Genomic DNA, 22713 nt, shown 5'->3' with positions numbered 1-22713 from the left:
GGGGAGGGAGAGGGGCACGAACATGCAGAATGACCCGTCAAAGAGCCAGACAAATGCCATCAGCCAGCCCTCGGTGTTGTCGCCCCGGACGGACTCCCACCCGAGCAGCTGGTCCACGCCAAAGGGCCGGCCCGCGACGAGCGACGTGAAGACGATGAGGACGAGCGCGACGGCGTAGAAAAGAAGCTGCAGCACGGCGATTTGCGCGGCGGTGCGCAGCGGCTGCAGCTCGTGCAGGGCGCCGGCCCTGGGCGGCCTGCGTCTGCGCGCCATGGAGGAAGGAGGAGGGGGGGGGTCGGTCGGCGGCTCTCCCGAGTCGCTCGAGGAACTTTGGTACGGGAACGCGGCTTGAATAGAGCGCAGAAAGAATAAATCGGATAAAAATTCGGCTCGTATTTATGCGCGGCGCATTGTTGGATGAGAAAAGAGAGGGTGAACCTGGCCGTGGTCGACTTGATCTGTGGCGGCGTAGGCAACGGTTGCTCGGAACTCGGGGGCGGATCGATCCCAAAGAATAGATAGAAATGGAAGTAGACAAAACAAAGAAAGAGTTGGTGATGGTTGATAAAATCCGTGACGAAAAGCTGAAGCACTAGCGGAACTGTGAGATGCAAAAAACGGCTGTTGGTTTGAGAGGGAAAGAGAAGAGAGAGAAAACGGCTGCCTGCGTGTCCCCCGTGATCGATGGCACTCAAAATCTCCAGGAGGTTGGTTCGTGTCTGATGTCAGGCAGGTTCAATCCAGTCGCTGTGGGTCCCATCGGACGGGACAGCTTGCGGGTTGAAAAAGGTACGTACTCTATTTTGACCAGCATCTGACCGCCCTGGGATTCTGCCATCGCCGCCAGACATCCGAACGCTTCCTATGTTCAACGACCAGCACTAGTTACCGACCAACTTTTATCAATTCAACAGCCTGCATCGCACCGAAGGGGGTTGATAACCGCAAGAAACTCAATTCGACTCGCGGAATCACACAACCAACCCACCAACTAGCTCTCACGTGACCGAGCAAGCCCCAGCTCGAGCCGGCACCCGAACCTCCCTCTCTCTCTCTACAAAACTACACACACACACACACACACACACACATCACGATGGGCTGGCTACCATTCACCGGCACCACCCGGGGGGACGAGATTCGCAGCGGCGCCGCCATCCCCACGCGCACCGAGCGCGCCGCGTGCTGGACCTCGCGCGACGCCTGGAGCCCGGCGCCTCCGAGGCCGCGCGCGCGTGCCCCGAGGCGACCGCCGCGTTCGAGCGCGACTGCGCCGCGGCGTGGGTCAAGTACTTCAAGCAGTGGCGCGTGGCGGACGCGCAGAAGCGCAGGCGCATCGAGCAGCTGCAGGCCGAGGGCGCGGTCGAGGCCAACGTGACGAGCAGCTTCGCGGGCGGCGGCAACATCTCGGGCAGCAGCGGCAAGGCGCAGGCGACCAAGGAGGATATACAGGCGATGCTGGATAAGAAGCGCGGGTGAGGAGGTGAGGGAACAACAAGGGGGAAGAAGGGTGGTAGGCAGGGCAGAGGCGGACGGCCGCTGTATGATTATATCAAGGCCCTTGTATATTAGCTGGCGGAAACAAATGAAACAGCACCGCATCATCTCACTCATACGAATACAAACGTTCAAAGTCACTCGATTCAGCTATCATGGCATGGTACATCCCACTGACGTTAACCTGGGCAGCATCGAGCTGAATACGCGAAATGAATGACATTATGTTTCATCTACCTTTTGTTTAGGGCCTTTTTCTCTCGTCTCCCCAAAACGACAACAGAATTCTCAAAAAGCCAATTTCCACGTCACGACAGACAAAAAAAAAACCAACAAATGCCCAAATGTGCCGTAGCGGACATGCATATTGTTCATTGTTCGATTAAACCAAATAAAGTAACCGAAAGAAAAAAGAAATAAAAATGGGTGTGGAGAGAAGATGATGAAGGAGAAAAAAAAGTACAGACAGTACTCGCAATGCAGTGGTGGTATCGTCCATGTCTCTCTTGGCAACAAAAGGGAAAAAATGAAAAGAAAGGGAGATTGAGCAACAAAAGAGGCGCAGAAACCAACAATGAAAACAAAGTCCCAGCAAAAAAGAAAAAAAGAAAAATCAATCTCGCTCAACGGTATGAATCCTCGGCTCCTTACGAGTGACGCCAGCTCGGCAGTCGCCCGCAACATTTACAGGTCGGCCAACTAAGAATATCGAAACAGGTTTCCATGAAGTTTAATAAATGCGGCATCGCTCAATCTCCCGTCTAATAGCATCCCCCCCGGCCTTATTCATCGTGCAAAAAATAACAACTCTGGTGGTGAATATGTGTGATGTGCCAGAACAATCATTGGCTAAAGGTACTGCGTGGGGCGTGGAAACAGGGATCGAAACGGGCTGAGAATCTAGGCCACCCCGTTGCGCTGATCCGCCGCTTCCCTAGGCAGCGGCGGGAGCTTCTTGTCCAAACTCCCGCGGCTATACGTGCGTGGTTGGCCGGCATCTTCGAGGTCGTCGTCTTTTGCCGGTGGCGGAGGGGCTGCTCGCGTCGGCGCCGACATGTCGTTGTCTCTACCATGACCGTTGATCTCGTCGCGGCTGCTTTCACCCAGCTCTTCCACCACAGGTAAGACGCGGTCGTGTTGCGTTGAGCTGCGGTTTTCCGCCGGAACAGACACAGTCTTAATCGTTCGCTCTGGCGGATGCGCCTCAAAGCTCAGCCTCTTTTGCGCCTCCTTCTTTGCCATGTCTATCGTGTCTCTGGGCTCTTGATGTTGAGCGCCGGGTGGCAGCGGAGGAAGGTGCGTCGGCATGGGCGGAATTGAATGCTTATTCCTTCTGCCCGGCGTCTCGCCTGATAGACGTGCTTCCATCGCCTCCTGCTCGCGTCGAATTTCCTCTCTTTGTGCCTCCTCGCTGGACATGGTAATACCCTCTACAAAGTTGTAGAAGCGATCGCCGTATTGATCTGGAGGTAGAGCGGAGATCTGTGTTCTGTCGCTGGAAAGGCCCTTCCAAAAGTGCTCAATCTTCTTGATTATACCGTAGTGGGTAAGGCAATCAATGACACCAAGGTAGTAAATCTCATCGGCGGGATCGTTGTTTTCATGAGTGGCTTGGAAACCGCCATCGTCCTGGTTGAAGACAAATCCGGGGCGGCTGTGGCTCTCGCCAAGCTCGTCGGGCATCTTATCAATAGCTTGGCCCATAGGGATGGGACGCTCCTGTCGGATCATCTGACGCAGTTCACGGGCTTTGCGCGCAGTCTCTAGCTTGGAAGGCGTCCGGTGCAGACCCATTGGCGGCTCCTCATCCATGGATTTTTCGCGGCCCGGGTTGAAGACTTGCAGTGTCTTGTCACGCAGGTTTTCTTCGTTGCCACGAGACACGTCGTGGATACCAACGAGCAGAGAATAGTCCATGATTTGCAGGCGCTTCAGTAGCACCACGTCAGCGCGCAGCTGTTCCAAGAACATTCTCTTCTTCTGAATACCCAGTTCCAAGTGTCGCTTCCTGCGCAGCCAGTTGAGGTCTTTCAAGGTCGCTCTCGGGTTCTGTTCCAAGTCCTCCTCTTTATAATTTCGCCCAACTGTGGATCCCTTCAAATCGAAGGTGGTATGAATATCACGGTGCGGCGGAAAGAGGTTGTTCATGACGACAAAGTGAATCTTCTTACCGTAGGGCATCTTGACGCGGTGCAGTCCGTAGAACTGGGAGAGTAGAGTGTTGGGGTTTTGCTGAACGTGAGTATAGTAATCTTTAAGAATCTTCCTCAAAAACTTATGTTCAGAGTGATGAATCGTTTTAATAATGTACTTGTAGTCTCTGGAAAAGTAGAAGAAGCTGCCACTCTTGCCGGGCGAACCGAGCTCAGACAAGATGTACTTGCCGGTGAGAGACATGAGGTAGTCGGCGGGGTCGAGACGAAAGAGAGCACGTAGGCGCCGGAATACCCACGGGGCGTAATCTTTGAATTTAAAATCATACTTGGCCGAAGGTACCAGCTCGTTTCCGGTGCTGTTCAAGGTTAGCGTCTACTTATTAGACGTGAGTGATAAGAAGCTTACATATCGAAAGTCGACTTTTGCTTGGCTTCAAAGTCGGCGTCTGTAAGCTCACGGTCGAGCTTGGCATTCGTTCTGGAAACGGAGACGCGGATTCCAGTTAACATGTTATAGGCTGTGACCCAATTGGCATGGCTTTCGTCAACCTTTGTGCCAACGAGGACGCGGTCGTCGTCTTCCTCCTCCTTACGCCTGCGCTTGCTAGCTCGTTTCTGGCGAATGGCTTCGGCCCACCTAGCGGCGTCCTCGTCCGGAGCTACCTCGTCGCGGGGCATGTCAGAGAATCCTGAACGGGTCGCTCTACGGCCCAAGTTCATGGAGGCACGTCGTGTCCCGGACACAGCAGATGTCGGGGAGAATCGGCCGGTTGCCAAGGCCGCGTCCTGCCCATCTTTAGAAGGCCGATTGGATTTGGGAACCTCGAGAGTATGCCGCTGCTTCAGAACTGGCGGCTGAGTCGGTGGAATGAGGTGACCGGAGGACGATGAGTTCAACGAGGTATTGCCAGGTTGGTAAGCTGGGGGGGAAGAGAAACGGTGGCCAGCAGGCTTTGGAGAGACCGGTTCGGCGCCCCGGCTGACGTCGACTAGACTAGATGAGGCGACTGCCGCTGGAGCGGGAGCAAAATCCTTTTCGATGGGTATAGGCGGTTGTTCGTCGTGGTCTAGCGTGACGGTTGAAGCGCGGTTTGGAGGATTGGGTGGCTGGTGGAGAGGGGCCGAAGGTATTTGAGGAGATTGCTTGGCGTCGCCATTTTGAGCGAAGTGGCCATTCTGTGCAGATAATTGAGGAGCAGTTCGGTCGGGGAGGGAAAATTCGCCGTTAGTAAGGCCATTGGAAACGGTCGGGTGCGTGTCGCGCGCGTCGTCGTTTGTGTACGAGTTCATGCTCGTTGGTCGAGTGCCATTGCCATTTTCGTTGGGCATCATTGCACGCGTTCCAGAGGCGTCTGAGTCGTGGGTAGAGATCAGGGAGCTCCCATCGAGGCTCTCGGTCGTGTGGTCGGGCCTCGAGTGGTCGAGGACATGAGTATGGGCTGCAATTTTATCCGAGGCGAGCGCAAATTTGTCGTGATGGCTGAGCTGAAGAAAGTCGAGATGGGGAGAATCTACCAGCGCGTTATCGTCGGCGAGGTATGAGGGCATTTCGGCCGAAAACAGGTGCCGTGGAAAGGCGACGCCCCGGGAGGTAGATGCAGCTAGGTAGGTAGCCCGTCTGTTGTTGCGATGCTTGTCCAAGGCAGTGTGACAAGGCCGTTCGGAGAGGACGGGCGTCGTGGGAGCACGCTCAGGGTTCGGGGGGCGGTGTGCCGTGGGGTCAGGTAGGCAAATAAAAAAATTATGCGAGAGCCGAGACTCGGTGCCACGAGAGGACGCTCGTCAAGGCAGGCCGCAGCGGCGGCCAGGGCGAATGGCGGTGATGATGTGAGGCGGTGCAGCACGGTCAGGCATATACGGTCGGAGCGATGAAGAAGAGAGACGTGACCGGGAGGTCGGAGAGCGGCACGAAGCTCGGACTCGCAGAGGGGAGCTCGGATGTTAGTGATGCAGCAGCGACTGTGAGAGAATTGGATGAGGATGGGTGTACGGATGACGATGCTGGCGGCCAAAGAGAGGGGAAGGGAGGATTTCCAATGGGCGAGTGAGACTTTTGGGGGAGGATGGAGAGAGAAGTCAGACAAGAAACGACAGACGTCGACGTTGGGCGGCGAAAATAACCAACCAAGGCGGCGGAAGAAGCCACACACGCCACTACCGCAATTAATTCCAGGGGACAACAGGCTGCGACGGCGATGAGCTACAGGCGGTAATGGCAGTGTTAGACTGCTAAATCTGAGCGTTGCTCTACTCCACCTGCCCTGTGGCTGTGCCACGGGGAGCTCTTGTTGGCCGCTAGCCCGACGCCGCGGAACCCCGGACCCGGGACAAGGGGCGGCCAACAAGTCATGATAGGGTGGAAGAGGGCTGTATAACTAGATGACAGACGTTTGGGTGCATATTTAAACGTCAAGGTCATTGGTCGCAAGTATATTGATCGTCGCTGTTTAAAGTGAAAGCAGCAGCTGGTGGGCTCGTAAGTGTCCGTGGCTGGGTGACGTGAGGGAGGTGGACACTATCTGTCGCGGTTTACGACCTTGCTATGCAACGAGAAAATACAATTTTTGACAAAAATACATATCGTTCAGGCTGACTTTGCAAAGCCAAGGAATTGCAGCTTTTTTTATATCAACCATCCTGGGCAAAGGACGCTTTTCTTTCCTATTATATTGCTCCCAATTAGCGGCAAACTTAAAGATTGGGACGACCGCAGGGACAGAATGTGCGCGTATTTACCAAGTACCTGGTGCTGCCCAACTTACATACAATTAGTCCGCGATATTCTTATAATTCTAACAATTCTTTCGTCTTACTAATTATCACGGATTGCGAATTACTTGACGCAAAACTGCTCCCGCCTCTCGGTCTCCAACCGACACAGCTCGCCTTGACAGGCGTCCCAGTGGTTGCCCCTCAGCCATATTGCCAATAACAAGCAAGACACATTTCCATACGACTCGCCAAGGGCCGCGAATCCCCTGAGCTCGGCGCCACGTCTCCTCAGCCTCGGATGCCGTGTCTGCTTACGGGCATAACCATCAAGTGGCCCCCTAATTTTCGAGTACGGCATCACAAACCCTGCCCCTGCTTCGAAAAGAGCAAATGGGCACAGGAATAGAGAGGACACGCAAAAAAAAAAAAAAGAGAGTTTACTGACAATAGGTGGAAAGCCACAACTCACGTCTCAGAATCACAAAGACCAAGTTGTCGCTCCAGCTGCCCGCTACATGTCTCAGATCCTAGGCCAAGTCTTGTCTTTGAGCAGTGTCGTCACTGAAGATTACGAAGTGCGACGCGACCTCTGCGGCTCTTCCCGTCACCTAGTAATAATTTAGTAAAGTCGTAATAAGGAGGCACTTTCTTGGCGGCATTGACTTGGCGCCACAAATAACAACAGACTCTTACCAATGCACTGAAAACACATTGCAGCTTGCGTATTTCTGGTGCATTATTTGTTACAGGCAGCCCAAATCATAGATGAATCAGTTCCATCGCTCTAGCACGCAGCCAACTCCCCGATCCCACTGTCAAGACGGCACCAAAAGTCGCTGAGGATCGCCCACTCTTTGACGTAGTAGCGCGAACGGATCGTCCTGGGCTCCAGTAATAAAAGGACAAGAATTCATTTCCTCCGACGGTTGCATAATCACCTGGCAGATCCTATAATTCGTTTGAATTTCTAGCTCATGGCGTCAAGCTCAGCTCTTGCCAGGTCACGGTGAGGGCTTGTAGTACGAACAGCGAGACGGGAACAGAAACTTGTCTTTTAATATTCCAAAAATGATGAACTATAAAACCATCTTGAATCCCGGGTCTCTATCATCCCCAGAGCCTATATACATGTTGTATTTACCTTTTCTCTTGTCACGATTGATTTTCGCACACCAGAAAATGTTGGCAAGAACCCTGCATGAGGTGAGCGTAATGAATAGTACAACAGTCAACTTTGGAACGTACGCGAGCCAGGCATAGCATAGCAATCCGAGTATGACAGTATGCCCCTTATGATAGTAGGGCTCTTGCGAATCTGGGTAAACGAATGCTGGGGCAGCTGTCAGTCGAGGGTCTCGTCAGGCAACGCAAGGGGAAAGTATCATACTAGCAACGAAGCCGCCGGCGTTCGCAATGGCAAGTTGCAAGCCCGACGTTGTGGCACGCTTGTAATGGCCAGCTGAGTTATTCGAGTTCCAAACTAGAACAGGCGGCACCGCGCAGTACATGCCCAAAGCCATCAAACACGTCATGGCGAAACGTGTCTCTGGTGACTTGGTATTGGCAATGACAGCGTAGCCTGCAATGGCAATGGGAATGACACACAACATGATGATACCTCGAACTTTGAGGTGATCTGATAAAAGTGCTACCAAGACTACATGGTTGTTAATTCTCGATTCAATAAACCGGTCAGGCGCCCATCAAGAAACTCACCTGTAAATGGTGTGGCTACAGCAAATGGTATGACGGACCAAAGCTGGACCTGGTTCGCATCGCTTGCAATTCCAATTTCCTTGACAATTGTGGGTAGCTTGACAATGTCAGCATGGGCTATGATGCAAGCTGCGTAGACGGAACATACAAACAGGCCAAATGAGTATAAACCGCTGAGGATAGCAAAGTAAGCCGTGCTACTGAGCCAGACCTGAACGTTGGACATGCCGCGGCGCACTTCAGACCATTGAAAAGGTTCTGCACGCTCGAGAGCACGACTGAGAGAGACGTAAGCAACCAGCCAGCAGAAAATATACAATAATCATACCTGAATCGTCCACCCCCGTCTTGCTCGAGACGATCTACCGCCCACTGCTGCTCCTCCTTCGTCAGGAATGAAGCTTCTTGCAGCGAGTTTGGCAGACCAAGGTAAGAAAAAGCAGCGACTATAGCAGTCTAAAAGATTTGTTAGCATAAAAGTTTCAAGCCCGATCCATTTTGTTTGAGTGCATATCTTACAATGACACCCTCCATGATAAAAATCCAACGCCAGCCTTCCAAGCCACCACGAGGGCCAATGGCAGAGAGCCCACGAGCGAGCAACCCACCAAAAGCACCAGATAGCGAGCCTCCTGTATAAAACATTCCAATGCGAACGGCAAGCTCGCTGCGCGTATACATGCTGGACAAGTACAGGACAATGCCGGGAAGGAGACCACCTTCGAAGATGCCCAGCACCGCTCGGAGGATCATGAAGTCTTTGTAGTCGCGCATAAAGCCAGTTCCAATAGTGATTATGCCCCAAGAAAATGTCAAAAACGGTAACCAAATTTTGGGGGAGACTTTTTTGATGATCAGGTTGCTAGGAACCTCACTGCGCCAAGTGTCAGCAATGGAATGGCATTGGCGAATGCGACCTGACCAACCTGGCGATGTAGCAGGCATAGTAAATGGCAAGGCCGTTTCTATACTGTGAAGGATTGATATGAATGTCTTTTTCTAACCCAATGATTTTGGCATTGCCGACGTTTGTCCTGTCGAGAAACGAGCAGAGAAAGAGCAGGGCGACAAGCGGCAGAACTCTTGACTCAGTCAGTAAAATAGAAGAAGCAATACAGTCTGCGGTGCACCTTGACTATCATACCGAATATCGGCTTTGAACAAAACTCTTCTCGTAAGCTCGTGATGACTTTGATGGACGGGAATGCTTGCGTGGTCGGCAGACCCAATGTCGGAGTCGTGGGCCACCTTCAGCGCCATAGCTAACGTTACAACCGTTTACTGCCTACAGCAGTTGTGACAAGTAATCGAAAGGACACCTAGTAGCATAATAATAGTGTAGTGAGGTTCTCAATTCCGCGTAAGAGATGGATTTAGATAGAAGCAGTCAATGACCCCATGAGAGGTGGCGCAGGACCATCGCGGAAGATCTGTCGAGAGGGGCCAAGTCCAACACCATCAGGTCCGAGTGTCCGGGGGGCCGTTTGATTGACTGACTAGTCTGTGCAAAGAAAGGATCGCTGGTAGTTTTTTCTCGGAAGCCTTTTTAATCTGTGCTTGTAGAGTCTAGCGTGGGTGTGACGTAGAGACTCTGCCTTGCAATTCTAAACCCGAATCTACTTTCAGGTTTAAATTACTAGGTCAACTCCCACGCAAGTTCACCAGTTTATATACCTGAACCCGTTTGGGCAGGCCGGGGCACCAGGTACTTTTTGACGACGTTATGCACATATCCAATTAGGATGACAGCCAGGATGCAGGGCACTGTTCTGAACGATTGCGGGGAAGTGCTTGGCTTTTGCGGCGTGGGATGGCAGGGCGGGCTGCCATTAGGTTTTATGCTTTAAAAATAAAAGATAGGAAGGTTATGGGGGATTTTTTGTCGGGAATGGCTGCGAGGATTGGCCCGCAGTGTGAGGTGAACTTCAGGTGGAAGGTGCCATTGGGGGGCTTACCGGGCGGAACTTGCGATGCTGGTACTAATAAGGGACTGGCGTAAACATATCAAATGCCATACACGACATATTAAATAAGCAGCGACATAAATCAAAATATTATTACACACGTATCAATCTATCTACCTACATCTACCTTCTCCGAAACTATCGGTATCGGCAGCGAGGAAAATGCCCCCAGCAGATGGCGCGGAGTCAACTCCGCAGAATGTTTGCCCAAGTGGCCGCAACTCTTGCGATAGGGAAACCAACGAAAATCTTTCGTCGGAAGTGGAAGCGGTTAAAGAATCAGGACTATACCGCTTCGTTGAAGTACAGACGTGTCCCGGTCACAATGGCAGCAACGAAGCAAGCCCACGACCTTCGCTCCAATCCACTGCCGATATGTACAGCCGGTCACTCAACGACGTATCCAGCTTGATGGACCAAACCACAGCCAAGGAGGATGACAGCCAGGTAGGCCGTGCGCATCGCGATTTCTCCGGAGTCGTGGAACGTATTGACGGTAGTATGCGATGTAGAGCGAGATCCTATACCTACGAAAGCGTCGGCAGCCGCAGTCTCAACCCTTGACACCACCCAGCCTTAGACATCGTTTACTGAAGAAAATCAGACCCAAGCGTCCTTGGGAGGGATCGCATAACCACGGGCAAGATTGCTCAGCAGGTCTCGCCGCATCACTAGGCCCAGCCAGCCAGCTGCGACGCCGCGATCGAGACTCAACACAGATTCACACCTCATCCGACGACGAGGACGCTGAAAGCAGATCCGTCGCTGTCAGAGAACGAGAGTCTTTAGAGCAAAATCAGAGATCTCCCCGGGAAACGAGTGGTACAGCCTCCGGCGCATGAGCAGAGCTATCATTGGTGGACGACCATGGCGCCGCTGCAAGTCCGCGCCTAACCAAGCCAACAATTACATTGTGAGCCAAACCATGTTTCCATAGTTGAGTGACTTAGTAGAGTTTTTGATATATTTATGAAAATAGTTTCTACCAGAGTATCCCAGATGCCAGTGCTTACTCAAAGTATATCGTCGCCGGAGTAGTTCGGCGTAGTCGCCTACACCAATCGGCGCCGGTCAAACGCCGCAACCCACGACTCGCACTTCTCGCCGAGGCACCCCGGCGTAAAACACCCAATGCGCGCTGTAGTGGCCATGCTTTAGTGGGGAGTTTCAGCGGGTTGCGTCGGATCCACGCCTGGAAAGCCGCCTAACGGGACGGCGGTGGGGAACATCCCGGGGAAGCGACATCGCTACCCTCGCCCGTTCGCCGACATTGATCATTTACAAAACACAGAACCTACCACCAACACCTCCTGTGCTCTTTTCCCCTTCTTCTGCCATATTTCTCTGCCATTGAAGATTCTTCGCTAGCCTCACACAGTCACAATGTTCCGTCCAGTCCTGAGACAAGCTACGAGAAGCGGCTCGGCATTCCGCCCTGCTGCTGTCCGCTCTTTCGCCTCGGCATCGGGCCCTACCTTCAACTGGCAAGACCCTCTTGCCTCGAAGAATCTCCTCACAGAGGAGGAGATTGCCATTGCCGAGACGGCCGAGAGGTATTGCCAAGAGCGCATGCTCCCCCGAGTTTTACGTGAGTCCCGGCCGCCACTGCGAGTTGCAGCTTGTCCTTCAATCGCATGCTAACGCTGCCGTAAATAGAGGCCTACCGCGATGAACACTACGACCCTAAGATTCTCGAAGAAATGGGCGAGCTCGGTCTGCTCGGCGCCACCATCCAGGGATACGGTTGCGCCGGTGTGTCGAGCGTCGCCAGCGGCCTCATCACACGCGCGGTGGAGCGAGTGGACAGCGGCTACCGCTCTGGCATGTCGGTGCAGTCGTCGCTGGTCATGGGCGGCATCAACGAGTTCGGCACGGCCGAGCAAAAAGAGCGCTTCCTGCCCGAGATGGCCAAGGGCAAGCTCCTCGGCGCCTTCGGCTTGACGGAGCCCAACCACGGTAGCGACCCCGGCAGCATGGAGGCCGTCGCACGCCCGCACCCGACCAAGAAGGGCGTCTACCTGCTGAGCGGCGCCAAGACATGGATCACAAATAGCCCGATTGCCGACGTCCTGATGGTCTGGGCCAAGCTGGAGGAAACGGGCAAAATACGCGGCTTCCTGGTGGAGCGCAAGGACTGCCCAGCGGGCACGCTCGCGACGCCGGCAATCAAGGACAAGAACGGCCTGCGCGCCTCCATCACGGGCATGATTCAGCTTGATGACTGTCCGGTGCCGGTGGAGAACATGTTCCCCGACATTGAGGGCCTGCGCGGGCCCTTTTCGTGCCTCAACAACGCCCGCTACGGCATCGCGTTTGGCATCATGGGCGCGCTGGAGGACTGCATCGCGCGCGCGCGCACGTACGCGCTGGAGCGCAAGCAGTTCAAGGGGAACCCGCTCGCGCGATACCAGCTGATCCAGAAGAAGCTGGCCGACGCCACGACGGACGCTGCTTACGGCACGCTCGCGGCCATCCAGGTCGGTCGCCTCAAGGACGAGGGCAAGGCGACGCCCGAGATGATTAGCATGGTCAAGAGGACCAACTGCGATGCAGCGCTGCGCAACGCCCGCATCCTGCAGGAGATCTTCGGCGGCAACGCCGTTTCGGACGAGTACGGCATTGGCCGCCACGTTGCGAACCTGTTTGTCACGCAAACGTACGAGGGCCAGAGTGATATCCATAGTGAGTGTTGAAAACGCATTGACAGCCACACAAACGAAGCAAAAGCTAATGTGCTCTACAGGTCTTATTCTGGGAAGAGCCATCACTGGCATCCAGGCCTTTGTTTAATGCAACGGCAGATGAGGCCAGCGTCAGTACGCAGTCACAGCATAAAGCCGCGGAAAAAAACAGCATTATGTATGAAGATGTAATTCTAAAAATGACAGGGGTACATTTTAAAAATAGCGTCGACAATGCAATTAGAAATACAAATATATACAAGTTACAGAAGCTAGACCATGTCACCATCACCAGTCACATATGGGTAGAAGCGCTGTGGCTTTGTTGTCATATGCGCGCGGCAAGCAATGTTGATTGCTCGAGCTCAGTGTGATGAGGTGATGGGTCAGCGTGCGGCATCATGACACTGAGCAGGATATGGGTGCCCGAGTGGCAATAATCTTGGTGAGAATGTATTGTCAGGCACTTCCTCTCGGTCGGTCCTGTTAGAGAGGGCTCCGAGTGGGCAGCCGTCGAACCCGCCCGAACCAGCAGCCCGAGGCGGCATCACCGGGTTCTCGTGGAGTACTCGTACTACTAACAGACTATGGTGTGCGACGCATGCAAGGACTGATAGTGCAGTTGAACCTAGGCGGCTTAGCTCGTGCAGGTCACCGCCACATGGAAGGCAAGGCGACTCTGGCAGACTTTTCTTTCGCCAGCGCTTGACAGCCATCGATAAGGCCCCTCCAACCCCCCCGAGGCACGGTGACTGGGCGCTGCCTTGGGCCCGCCCCCACCTGGACTGCCCTCTCGTCTTCCTTCCCCTTCCAGTGCCCGCCTTCTGATTGATTACTGTACTCGTTTTTTTCCTGCCCGTCGCCCCAAAAGCGCCTTTTCTCCCCTCCAACCTTCCGCTAACCCAACCACACACAACCTACAACCACCGAACGTCCTTCCCAACGCACCACGATCGATCACGAGAGCGGCGGCGTCTCCCTCTTTCCATATCTAATCTTTGCCGTTACCTAACGGCTCTCCGAACTTGTTGTCTGGGTACGTCTGCATTCCCTTCTTCAACCTCGTCCTCGCGCTCTTTTTTCCTCACCCCTCTTCGTCCGCCGCCCGCTAACCTGCCGCGACAAACAGCAACGCTTTTCAGCGAAACCGACAGCCTACTTCATCACCTCGTCCACATAACACCCACACACCGCCCGCCATGGCTCTCAAGCGCATTAACAAGGAACTCACTGATCTCGGCCGGTAAATACTCCCTTCTCCTTCTCTTTTGACGGACCGCCGTCCGCTTGGCCTGCAGCCCGCTCTGCGTAGCGTCATGAGGTCACGTCTTGTTTGCAGCCCAAGGGACGAGCGAGGTGGGGCTTACCGAAGCGGGGTCCCCGTCTGGCAACAACACGGTCTTGATGGCAAGCTATTCGAGGGGATGAAGGCCTTGCTCGGCTCGAAAAGCGGGCTATTCGATGGCTGTTCATATTTTAGTGACATGCAGTGCTGACTTTTCGCTACAGAGACCCTCCCTCCTCCTGCTCAGCCGGTCCTGTTGGTGAAGACCTGGTAAGTTGGCCCTCGTTTGGCTGCCACCGCGGCTCAGCCCATCCGGGTTGCCCTGCTGGTGTCCGGTCGTTGTTACCTTTGGTATTACCCTGTGTCTTGGGGATATCGCTGCTAACTTGCCTTTCCTTCGACAGTTCCACTGGCAAGCTACTATTATGGGACCTGTAAGTTGCACATGCCCCTGCACGCACAATCCCGGCTATAAACCACAGCTTCACGCCTCGTATAAGTATCATTTCCATGCTAACAATGACAATAGAGCGACTCTCCCTACTCTGGCGGTGTCTTCTTCCTCGCCATTCACTTTCCCACCGACTACCCCTTCAAGCCTCCCAAGGTTAACTTCACAACGCGCATCTACCACCCCAACATCAACTCGAATGGTAGCATCTGTCTAGATATTCTGCGAGACCAGTGGAGCCCGGCGTTGACAATTTCCAAAGGTTTGTGCATTAGCAAATCACAATATGAAGTATACGGCTGCGGGACACACGCGCTAACAAACCCTAGTTCTTCTGTCCATCTGCTCGATGCTGACAGACCCCAACCCGGACGACCCTCTTGTCCCTGAGATTGCGCATGTGTACAAGACGGACCGACCACGATACGAGGCCACTGCTCGTGAATGGACGCGCAAGTATGCCGTCTAAGCGCCAGCGCGCGAGAGCGGGGGAGGAGAGCGGGGAAGGAGAGCGGGGGTGTGATGAGAGAAAGATGGAGCGCGTTGTGACTTGGCCTTCTGTTACACAATACCAGCATAGGATATCAAGCGAGTTATTTCTCAGCGACACGGTTGAGACAGGGCTGGTTCGTGGGCCGTGAGCCTGGCAGCTATCCATGATCGCGGTTAGAGCCAGCGCTGTCTGTTTGCGACCAGATATAGCGAGCTGACGGTCATGTTCAAGGGAATCGAAAAGGCCAAGTCGAGCTGTGTAGTGTAGAGCAGACATGGCAATCACCACAAGGATACCATACAGCTGGGGCTTTGCATTTTCAGGTTGCAATATTGTTCTTGGCATGCAGATTCAGGCAGCATATTTCATCATTGTCTCGGAACACTTAAAGAAATTGTTTACACCTATTAACAGGATGGCGAAGTGATGTGACGCTGAGGGGCAACTTTGAGACTGGTACGGGTCGACCGGCAGTCCGGAAGCTCATATCAGCAGTCAATGAGACATGTAACGTAAGGTTAGGGAACAAGACGGTGATGGGAGAGTTAAGTTGCGGTAGAAACAAGTTCGAGTTACGGCATGCAAAAGAAACAGGAGAAGAAGTGAAGGCAAGAGTGGCGATGGGAGAGAGTGCGGCTATGACGGCAATATAATGGAGACGCGAAACAAAGACGAATGGGTGAGGTATCGCGGGATAGGGCAGGAGAGGATCGGGAGTCGATAAATGGATTAAGAGAAAAGGGGACGTGCCTTTGGCACTAATCTTAGGTATGGGTATGGTGGTAGTGGTAAGAGAACACAGCCGGATCTGCGCGGGATGCGACGATGACTATTTTGGGAGTTGTTGGTGGGCAGTGTTTGTCTTGGGGTCTAACAACCTCTGGCCGCAGCAAGACGGAAGCAGGCGACTAGTTATTAACGTTAAGAAGCAGCCGGAGGTCAGATTCAGCCAGAGGTCAGAAGCAGCCGGAGGTCAGAAGCAGCGAAGGCAGGGCAGATTATCAAGTCGGGCAGAGCATGACGTGCGTCAGAATTTGGGACGAAACGGGAACGGAAATGTTTCGAGGGCGATACAACGGTGAGTGGGTAGTGGCGCGATAATGTCTGCCAGTGGTCGAGGCTCCTGTCGCATGAAGGGCGAGTTCTTGTTATGATTGATTTAACCTTTGTCATGGGGAGAGGCGAGTTGTTAGAAGCTATTCAAAAGGCTTGCGCATCCCTGCAGAAGAACCGAGGAATCTTTCGAGATTGGTGACGGGCCAGGGGGCGGGAGGCTGGCGGCGACGATGGATGTCGCAAGGTGTTTCAGGACGGAGGAGAGGGAGGGGAGACGGCGGAGGCGGAGGCAGGCGAGGAGATGGAGGATGGCAGTGGGCAGTGGGATTGAGCAGTGGGTTATGGAGACTGAAAGTTTCTTCTGGATAGGCATATTGATATGTATCTGGAATTTAGAATGAGGGTCGGAGATTGTTCATATGGGGAAGTTTCTTGATACCTAGAAAAGAAGACGTCGTGGTTGGATTATGGTGGTGGGTCCTGAAGAAAAGCAGTTTGACAGTCGGCAGGTTATTATTCAAACAGGGCAGTACAGTACAGTACCTATGTATGTACCTATGTATGTAGGTATGTACTGTACATAGTAAGTAGCCTTGCATTTGTGCTACAATGAGGGCGACAGGGAGGGGCCACGCTTTTCTTGGCAGCAGGAGAAGTGTCCCCTTTCCAAACGAAGCCGCCTCTTGCATCTCCGCCAGGGAAATGACCAAGAAGTTCGACGAGCAGAAATTCAGCAACCATTACAATGATGGCAATTCTGGCAAAGACGGCAAAAGAGGACTGACTGATAACGACAGCCCGCGGCAATTCGGATGTTGCAAAACGTTTTAAACACCGGTAGATTGATTGGAAACGCTGTTTGCTAGTTATTCCGATAACTAGTTAGCACGACTGAAGCACAAACGAGCAACAGAAGATGGGATGATGATGATGGGCCTTGCAGCAAGAGGAGATGAGGAGGCTCTGCAGCAGGACTGAGCGCATCCCCGACGCAACGCTGTTCGTGGTGGGATGTTTTCTTTCTATCCCCTTCCTGTCTTGATGATCGTATCAACATGACAAAAAGGAAAAGCGTGACTGCTGGGAATAAGCCTGTTTGTTTGTCGTTGGCTGAAAAGACAGACAGAATGTGGTCCAGCACTTTTATGGCAAGCCACACAGCGCCATCGATGCGAACTCGAACCACCCTTGGTTGATGAGCTTGCAAGATAATATCCAAAAAGCAGACGACAAACTCCCCTCCCGACGTTGCTTGTTTCGGACCGCGTGTGCCACCTTGGGCTCCTGTAACGCCGCGAGCCTCCTCCGCCCAGCAAATCTCAAACAGCACTAGCGAACAGGTCGACGACGCCGCCGCCCACAGCCGGCCGGCCGGGGCATTTGGCCCATGATGCCATGCTCCCGTTGCGTGTCAACGTCCTCCTCTTTTGATTGCGACCCCAAACATGGGGGCCACCGCGCGGCTTCTAGCCAACCACGACGTCGTCGGTTTATTAATTATTGCTCTTTTCTTATTAACCAATTCACTCTGTTATAACCCTCTCTCTTGTACTGACTTTGTCACCACGCGCTGCCCTTGTTACAGCCATAGCCGCCCCTTGCTCTCTCTGCCTTTTTCCGCTCCCCTCCCCCTTCTGCTTTAATGCACGCCTAATCCTACCGCGCTTCAACTTTTCTCTTTCCTCCCTTTTTAGAAAATTTTCCCTTTTATTCCCTTGTCTCCAATGACTCTACATCCCTCCCCCATTTGACCGTCATTCCTTTCTTTTGCTTGTGATATTGGGGTCGGCTTGTCTTTGTATACCTAGTGTTATTGGTAAGTTCACTCATCCCAGCCACAGCACGACGAGGCCTTGGACAACACAACATACTCACCACAAGTTACTATGGCCCAGAACATCATTCAGTTTGAAAAAAAGAGTACGGTATACGTCTTGGCTTTCACAACCTTCTTCGACACACTACACGCTGGCGTCTAAATCTCCCCGAACCTCTTGACGAGGCCTATCTTCTTAATACAACCGCGACATTGACACAAAACGACTGAGTCCATCCAACTATATTCACAAAAGCTCGCGGAGCTTTACCGCTCATTCTCTCACCGGCTCACGCCAAAATCTTCTCGCTCCGCCTTCTCTTCAACCTTTCACAACCTTTGCCATGAACGTCAATTATGGCCGCCCCGAGCGGTCCCGCGGAACACCACTAACCCGCATGATCATGAACGGCGAGGTCTCGATGGAAAAGCAGCTCGATCTGACATCAAGGGAAAAATTTGACCGCTGGATGATCAACGAGGGGTATCGAAGATTGTACGTTGGCCCTTCTCTCCTCGTACCGCCGACCGTCTCTCCCGTCCACTCGCACTAACCACATCTCTCAGCTTCGTCTTCGTCTTCGTCCTCGCCCATGGCCTAATCTTCGCCTTTGGCTGCGTCCACTACGGCCTGAAGGACTCGCTCGCCGGACCTCGCAGTATCTTTGGCTTCACCTTCACCGTGGCCCGTGCCTCGGCCCTCGTGCTACATGTCGATGTCGGCATCGTCCTCTTCCCTGTCTGCAGAACGCTCGTCTCGCTTATGCGTCAAACGCCCCTCAACGGCGTCATTCAGTTCGACAAGAACATCACCTTCCACATCACCACCGCCTGGTCTATCGTCTTCTGGTCTTGGGTCCACACAATCGCTCACTGGAACAACTTTGCCCAGGTCGCCGCCAAGAACAACCTGGGCTTCTACGGCTGGTTACTCGCCAACTTTGCCTCTGGTCCCGGCTGGACCGGTTACGTTATGCTGCTCGCCCTCATGGGTATGGTCGTCACATCGGTCGAGAAACCCCGCCGTGCCAACTACGAGCGCTTCTGGTACACTCACCATATGTTCATCGTCTTCTTCTTTTTCTGGTCCCTGCACGGTGCCTTCTGCATGATCCAGCCCGACATCGCGCCCTTCTGCACCAGCGTCGGCGCCTCCGCCATCGGTGTCTTTTGGCAGTTTTGGATGTACGGTGGTTTCTGCTACCTCGCCGAGCGCGTCGCCCGTGAGATCCGCGGCCGGCACAAGACGTACATTTCCAAGGTCATCCAGCACCCGAGCCAAGTCTGCGAGATCCAGATCAAGAAGGAGCACACCAAGACAAGGGCTGGCCAGTACATCTTCTTCTGCTGCCCGGCCGTCTCACTCTGGCAGTACCACCCCTTCACGCTCACCAGTGCCCCCGAGGAGGACTACATCTCGATTCACATGCGTTGCCAGGGTGACTTCACCATGGCGGTGTCAGCCGCGCTCGGCTGCGAGTGGGGAAAGAAGGGCGATGCAAGCAAGGTTGTTGGCGTTGAGGCCACCGATCCCAGCAACGGCGTAGACCCGGCCCTGCGCCGTGTCCTGCCGCGTGTCTACATTGACGGGCCCTTTGGCTCCGCGTCGGAGGATGTCTTCAAGTACGAGGTCTCGGTGCTCGTCGGCGCCGGCATCGGTGTCACGCCGTTCGCCTCGATCCTCAAGTCCATCTGGTACCGCATGAACTACCCGCAAAAGAAGACGCGGCTGTCCAAGGTGTACTTTTTCTGGATCTGCCGCGACTTTGGCTCGTTTGAGTGGTTCCGCTCCCTGCTCATGGCCGTCGAGGCGCAGGACGTCGAGCACCGCATCGAAATCCACACGTACCTGACGGCCAAGATCAAGAGCGATGACGCGACCAACATCATGATCAACGACGCCGACGCGGAGGCCGATGCCATCACCGGCCTGCGTAGCCAGACCAACTTTGGCCGCCCCAACTGGGACATGATCTTCCGCGGCATCCGCAAGCTGCACGCCCCCGGCGAGGCGGGTGTCTTCTTCTGCGGTCCGAAGGGCCTGGGAAGCTCCCTGCACGTCTACTGCAACAAGTACTCCGAGCCTGGGTAAGTCTCATTCTACAGGTTAACTGAGTTGGGAAGATGCTAATATCTGGTGTAGATTCTCGTTCGTTTGGGGCAAAGAAAACTTTTAGATTTTGGGTTTGTGGAAAAACCGTCGCCTTGTTTCTTTATTCGTTCCTTTTTCTCTTTCTTTTTCTTTTCTGCATATATAGGTGTTTCTTTCTAGTACACCATATTTCGTTATACCCAAGACGACGACGAATCAGTTCTTCTCCCGTTTCTTGGACAAGGTGGCGTCGGGTTTTGTGAGCCACCCAAGTCTTATTTCTTTTGCGCCGGACGCAAGTTGAGCCGTCGTCTCGCATCCCCCGTTAACCCTCCTTGCCTTTCTCTTCCGTCACGCCGGATGCTATTTCTTCTTTCCCTACACCACGCACATCTTACCATAGCTAATGAAACAAACCCTTCCGAGGCAATTCTCTAACCGTTGAATGCCCGTCTCATTCCCTGTGGTTGTATATTGACATGTGCGAATGCTGATGAGGGGACTTGCAAGCCAGTGACCGGTTTTGAGATGACTCGAGATTCTTGTACATGAGGTGCTGCGCCTCGCCGCAGCGCAAGCCCGAACCGACTAGCCCGAAACCCATGCTCTCATAGAGCTTCTTGCCATCCGAGGTGGCGATAAGCCAGACAGCGGCGGGTTGGCTGTTGGCGGCCTTGTCGATGCCCCATTGCACGAGGGCCCTGCCGACACCTCTGCGGCGGTGCGCCTCGTCCACCACGATGGCGTTTAGAGCTGGTTTTTATTAGCGACAACCTTCCAAAGGCCAAAAGAAGAGAGAAATAAACGTGCTCCATATGGTACTTCGCGTGGCCTCGTCCAGCGTGTCCTGGGCGTCTAACATTCGCTCAATCTCTGCGTTGGCCTGCATCACGTCCTCGTAGCCGATATACGACGGCAATCCCGGCGGTGGTCCTGCGCTCGACTTTTCCTCTCCGCCTCCGCCTTCTCCCGCCGGAGGGGGCCTCGGCGCGCCCCAGATGGCCATACCCACAACCTCCTCCTCGTCCACTGCGACGATGTAGCGCGACGACGAGGATGAGGATGCCAGGGCGCGCTGGGCGCCGAGACGGAACCACGCGAGGGCGTCGCCGTCGCCGGGCAGCACGCGGCGCGAGGCGGGGAACATGGCGGCGCGGAAGGGGCTGCCCCGGTAGCCGGCGACATCGAGGGCGGCCATGGCGGGGATGTCGGCCTCGCGGGCCTCGCGGATGATGATGGGCATTGGCAAAAAGAAACAGGATAGACGGAAAACAACAGGGTATGAAGAAGGGTCGGCATGGAACAGCGCAGCCCTACCCGTCTTATACGGACGCTACTTTGTCGGCAACGGGCATCGATGGCGCTATTAGGGCTGACGAGGCTCGACAAGGGTCCAGGAACAGAAACGGCAAGTCGGCGTACGTCACTGGCGAGCAATAGCATTACGTGTACCTAAAAGGTGATAAATAGCGTTCACGTTACGAAAGAGTTATTGATTCGAGCTGAGCGTATTTTTCATAGTTCTACCCGTTGTTCTTGCACTCTGTTGTTCGCACCGTCCGTCGTTCAAAATTCGAGCCACACTCCCCCTCATAAGAAGAAAACCAAATCTCAGCAAGACAACAAAGAAATATCCATTATTTCCACAAGTGCGATAACATCGAAACATCCATCATTAAGATAACACCCAATTACCAAGCGCTCAGTCGGTAGGAGAAGTGAAGAAGCCAAACAACGCAAAAGATACCGAGCAGGATCCTCCAACCGGCAAAGTCCGGGCCAGGCCCTTTTTCTTTGGGCGCCGGGCCGGGGCTCATCGCCTCGAAGAACTCGACCTCGAGCTATTGCTTCCATCTGGGCCGCACCCGGGCAAGATGAGTGACTGGCTTGCGGACGGGTTGGTGTGAGGGCGGGCGGTGCTGCTCCTCGCCGGGGCAGGCCGCTCGCGGTCGCCGCCGGGGGGGGGGGGGGGGGGTCGTCGTGAAGGACGAGGAGCGGGAGAGGCGTGCCTCGTCGGTGTGGGAGCGCCCACCGTGCTGGCGGTCACTAGACTGAACCGCGCGAACCCATCAGGGAGCGAGTCGAGCGTGAAACCCGTATCGATTTTCTTGAATCTCGAGGCCCACTGACGCGTTTATTCTCGCGTTCCGGAGAGGCCTCGGCAGCCGTAAAATCACCGCGAGAGCGGTCGTCCGGGGAGCTGCTTCAGAGTCGCGCCGCTGGGAACCGGCCGGCGGGACACGTGAAGGCATTCTGGTGTCGAAGGGCCTCTATCACAGCTTGATGGCTCTTGACCCTCCTCATCTTGAGCTCGAGTTGGGACGTGATGGTGGTCTTTTATAATCAGGCCTGAGGAGCGCTGGTTCTACAATTCCGACTGGAAACATCAAACTTGAGCAAGATGACGACGTTCTTGTTTCATTGGGCCCGCGTGGTGCCTTGTGCATCGTGAGAAGAAGCTGAGCCTGGCCCGACGGCGTTCCCCAAGAGTTGCAATTTTAGCAACTCGTATATGCTAGACTTCGGTGTCTGTCCTGTCTTTGATGGACAGTGTCTCTCGAAACTTGCAACTTTTAGCTACTTAAATATGCGTAGACTTTGTTGCCTGTTATGTCAGTCCCAGCTTACACTGAATGTTGACTGTGATGTCGATTTGGCGCCGAATGTGGGCTAGAATAGCCACATTGTACAACATTTTGGCTGTAATGGCAATCGGCGCCGTATGCTAGCTGTGCTAGCTCCCTCATACTGCGACTTTGCTGTGATGTCGACTTGTTATTGCATGTATGTTGGC

General features: G+C 54.0%; 8 protein-coding genes across 8 annotated transcripts in view; 4 read left to right on the top strand and 4 right to left on the bottom strand.

Annotated features, from left to right (window-relative positions):
• ISF_03897 (SYS1-related integral membrane protein) overlaps positions 1–273 on the bottom strand; it is a gene marked incomplete at both ends in the record, with an annotated part of 795 nt that extends 522 nt beyond the window's left edge. Inside the window, one exon of the mRNA XM_018847503.1 lies at positions 23–273. Coding sequence (XP_018705083.1) covers positions 23–273 — 251 coding nt within the window. The remainder of the gene's footprint in view (positions 1–22) is intronic.
• A 251-nt stretch (positions 274–524) lies between these two features.
• ISF_03896 (Cytochrome c oxidase, subunit VIb) lies at positions 525–1479 on the top strand (the record flags this gene model as incomplete). Its single annotated transcript, XM_018847502.1, has 2 exons — positions 525–530; positions 1147–1479. The coding sequence occupies 2 exons, from the start codon at positions 525–527 to the stop codon at positions 1477–1479; spliced, it is 339 nt and encodes a 112-aa protein (XP_018705082.1).
• A 918-nt stretch (positions 1480–2397) lies between these two features.
• ISF_03895 (phosphatidylinositol-4-phosphate 5-kinase its3) lies at positions 2398–5201 on the bottom strand (the record flags this gene model as incomplete). Its single annotated transcript, XM_018847501.1, has 2 exons — positions 2398–4009; positions 4060–5201. 2 exons carry the CDS (start codon positions 5199–5201, stop codon positions 2398–2400), a joined length of 2754 nt encoding a protein of 917 aa, XP_018705081.1.
• A 2271-nt stretch (positions 5202–7472) lies between these two features.
• ISF_03894 (major facilitator superfamily transporter) lies at positions 7473–9341 on the bottom strand (the record flags this gene model as incomplete). Its single annotated transcript, XM_018847500.1, has 10 exons — positions 7473–7485; positions 7539–7559; positions 7611–7695; positions 7753–8022; positions 8082–8178; positions 8230–8359; positions 8410–8537; positions 8601–8955; positions 9008–9163; positions 9226–9341. The coding sequence occupies 10 exons, from the start codon at positions 9339–9341 to the stop codon at positions 7473–7475; spliced, it is 1371 nt and encodes a 456-aa protein (XP_018705080.1).
• Positions 9342–11428: 2087 nt separating this feature from the next.
• On the top strand, positions 11429–12835 carry ISF_03893 (glutaryl-CoA dehydrogenase; the record flags this gene model as incomplete). The annotated part of the gene is made up of 3 exons (XM_018847499.1): positions 11429–11633; positions 11702–12727; positions 12789–12835. The coding sequence occupies 3 exons, from the start codon at positions 11429–11431 to the stop codon at positions 12833–12835; spliced, it is 1278 nt and encodes a 425-aa protein (XP_018705079.1).
• A 1090-nt stretch (positions 12836–13925) lies between these two features.
• Positions 13926–14931, top strand: ISF_03892 (Ubiquitin-conjugating enzyme/RWD-like protein; the record flags this gene model as incomplete). The annotated part of the gene is made up of 5 exons (XM_018847498.1): positions 13926–13969; positions 14236–14281; positions 14416–14445; positions 14541–14724; positions 14792–14931. The coding sequence occupies 5 exons, from the start codon at positions 13926–13928 to the stop codon at positions 14929–14931; spliced, it is 444 nt and encodes a 147-aa protein (XP_018705078.1).
• Positions 14932–18171: 3240 nt separating this feature from the next.
• Positions 18172–20004, top strand: ISF_03891 (NADPH oxidase; the record flags this gene model as incomplete). The annotated part of the gene is made up of 3 exons (XM_018847497.1): positions 18172–18323; positions 18395–19915; positions 19971–20004. 3 exons carry the CDS (start codon positions 18172–18174, stop codon positions 20002–20004), a joined length of 1707 nt encoding a protein of 568 aa, XP_018705077.1.
• Positions 20005–20373: 369 nt separating this feature from the next.
• On the bottom strand, positions 20374–21162 carry ISF_03890 (Acyl-CoA N-acyltransferase; the record flags this gene model as incomplete). The annotated part of the gene is made up of 2 exons (XM_018847496.1): positions 20374–20672; positions 20742–21162. 2 exons carry the CDS (start codon positions 21160–21162, stop codon positions 20374–20376), a joined length of 720 nt encoding a protein of 239 aa, XP_018705076.1.
• Positions 21163–22713: the final 1551 nt, after the last annotated feature.

This window comes from Cordyceps fumosorosea, assembly GCF_001636725.1.
Source record: "Cordyceps fumosorosea ARSEF 2679 chromosome Unknown scaffold_8, whole genome shotgun sequence".
NCBI lineage: Eukaryota > Fungi > Ascomycota > Sordariomycetes > Hypocreales > Cordycipitaceae > Cordyceps > Cordyceps fumosorosea.
This window is presented reverse-complemented; position numbering and strand designations above follow the sequence as displayed.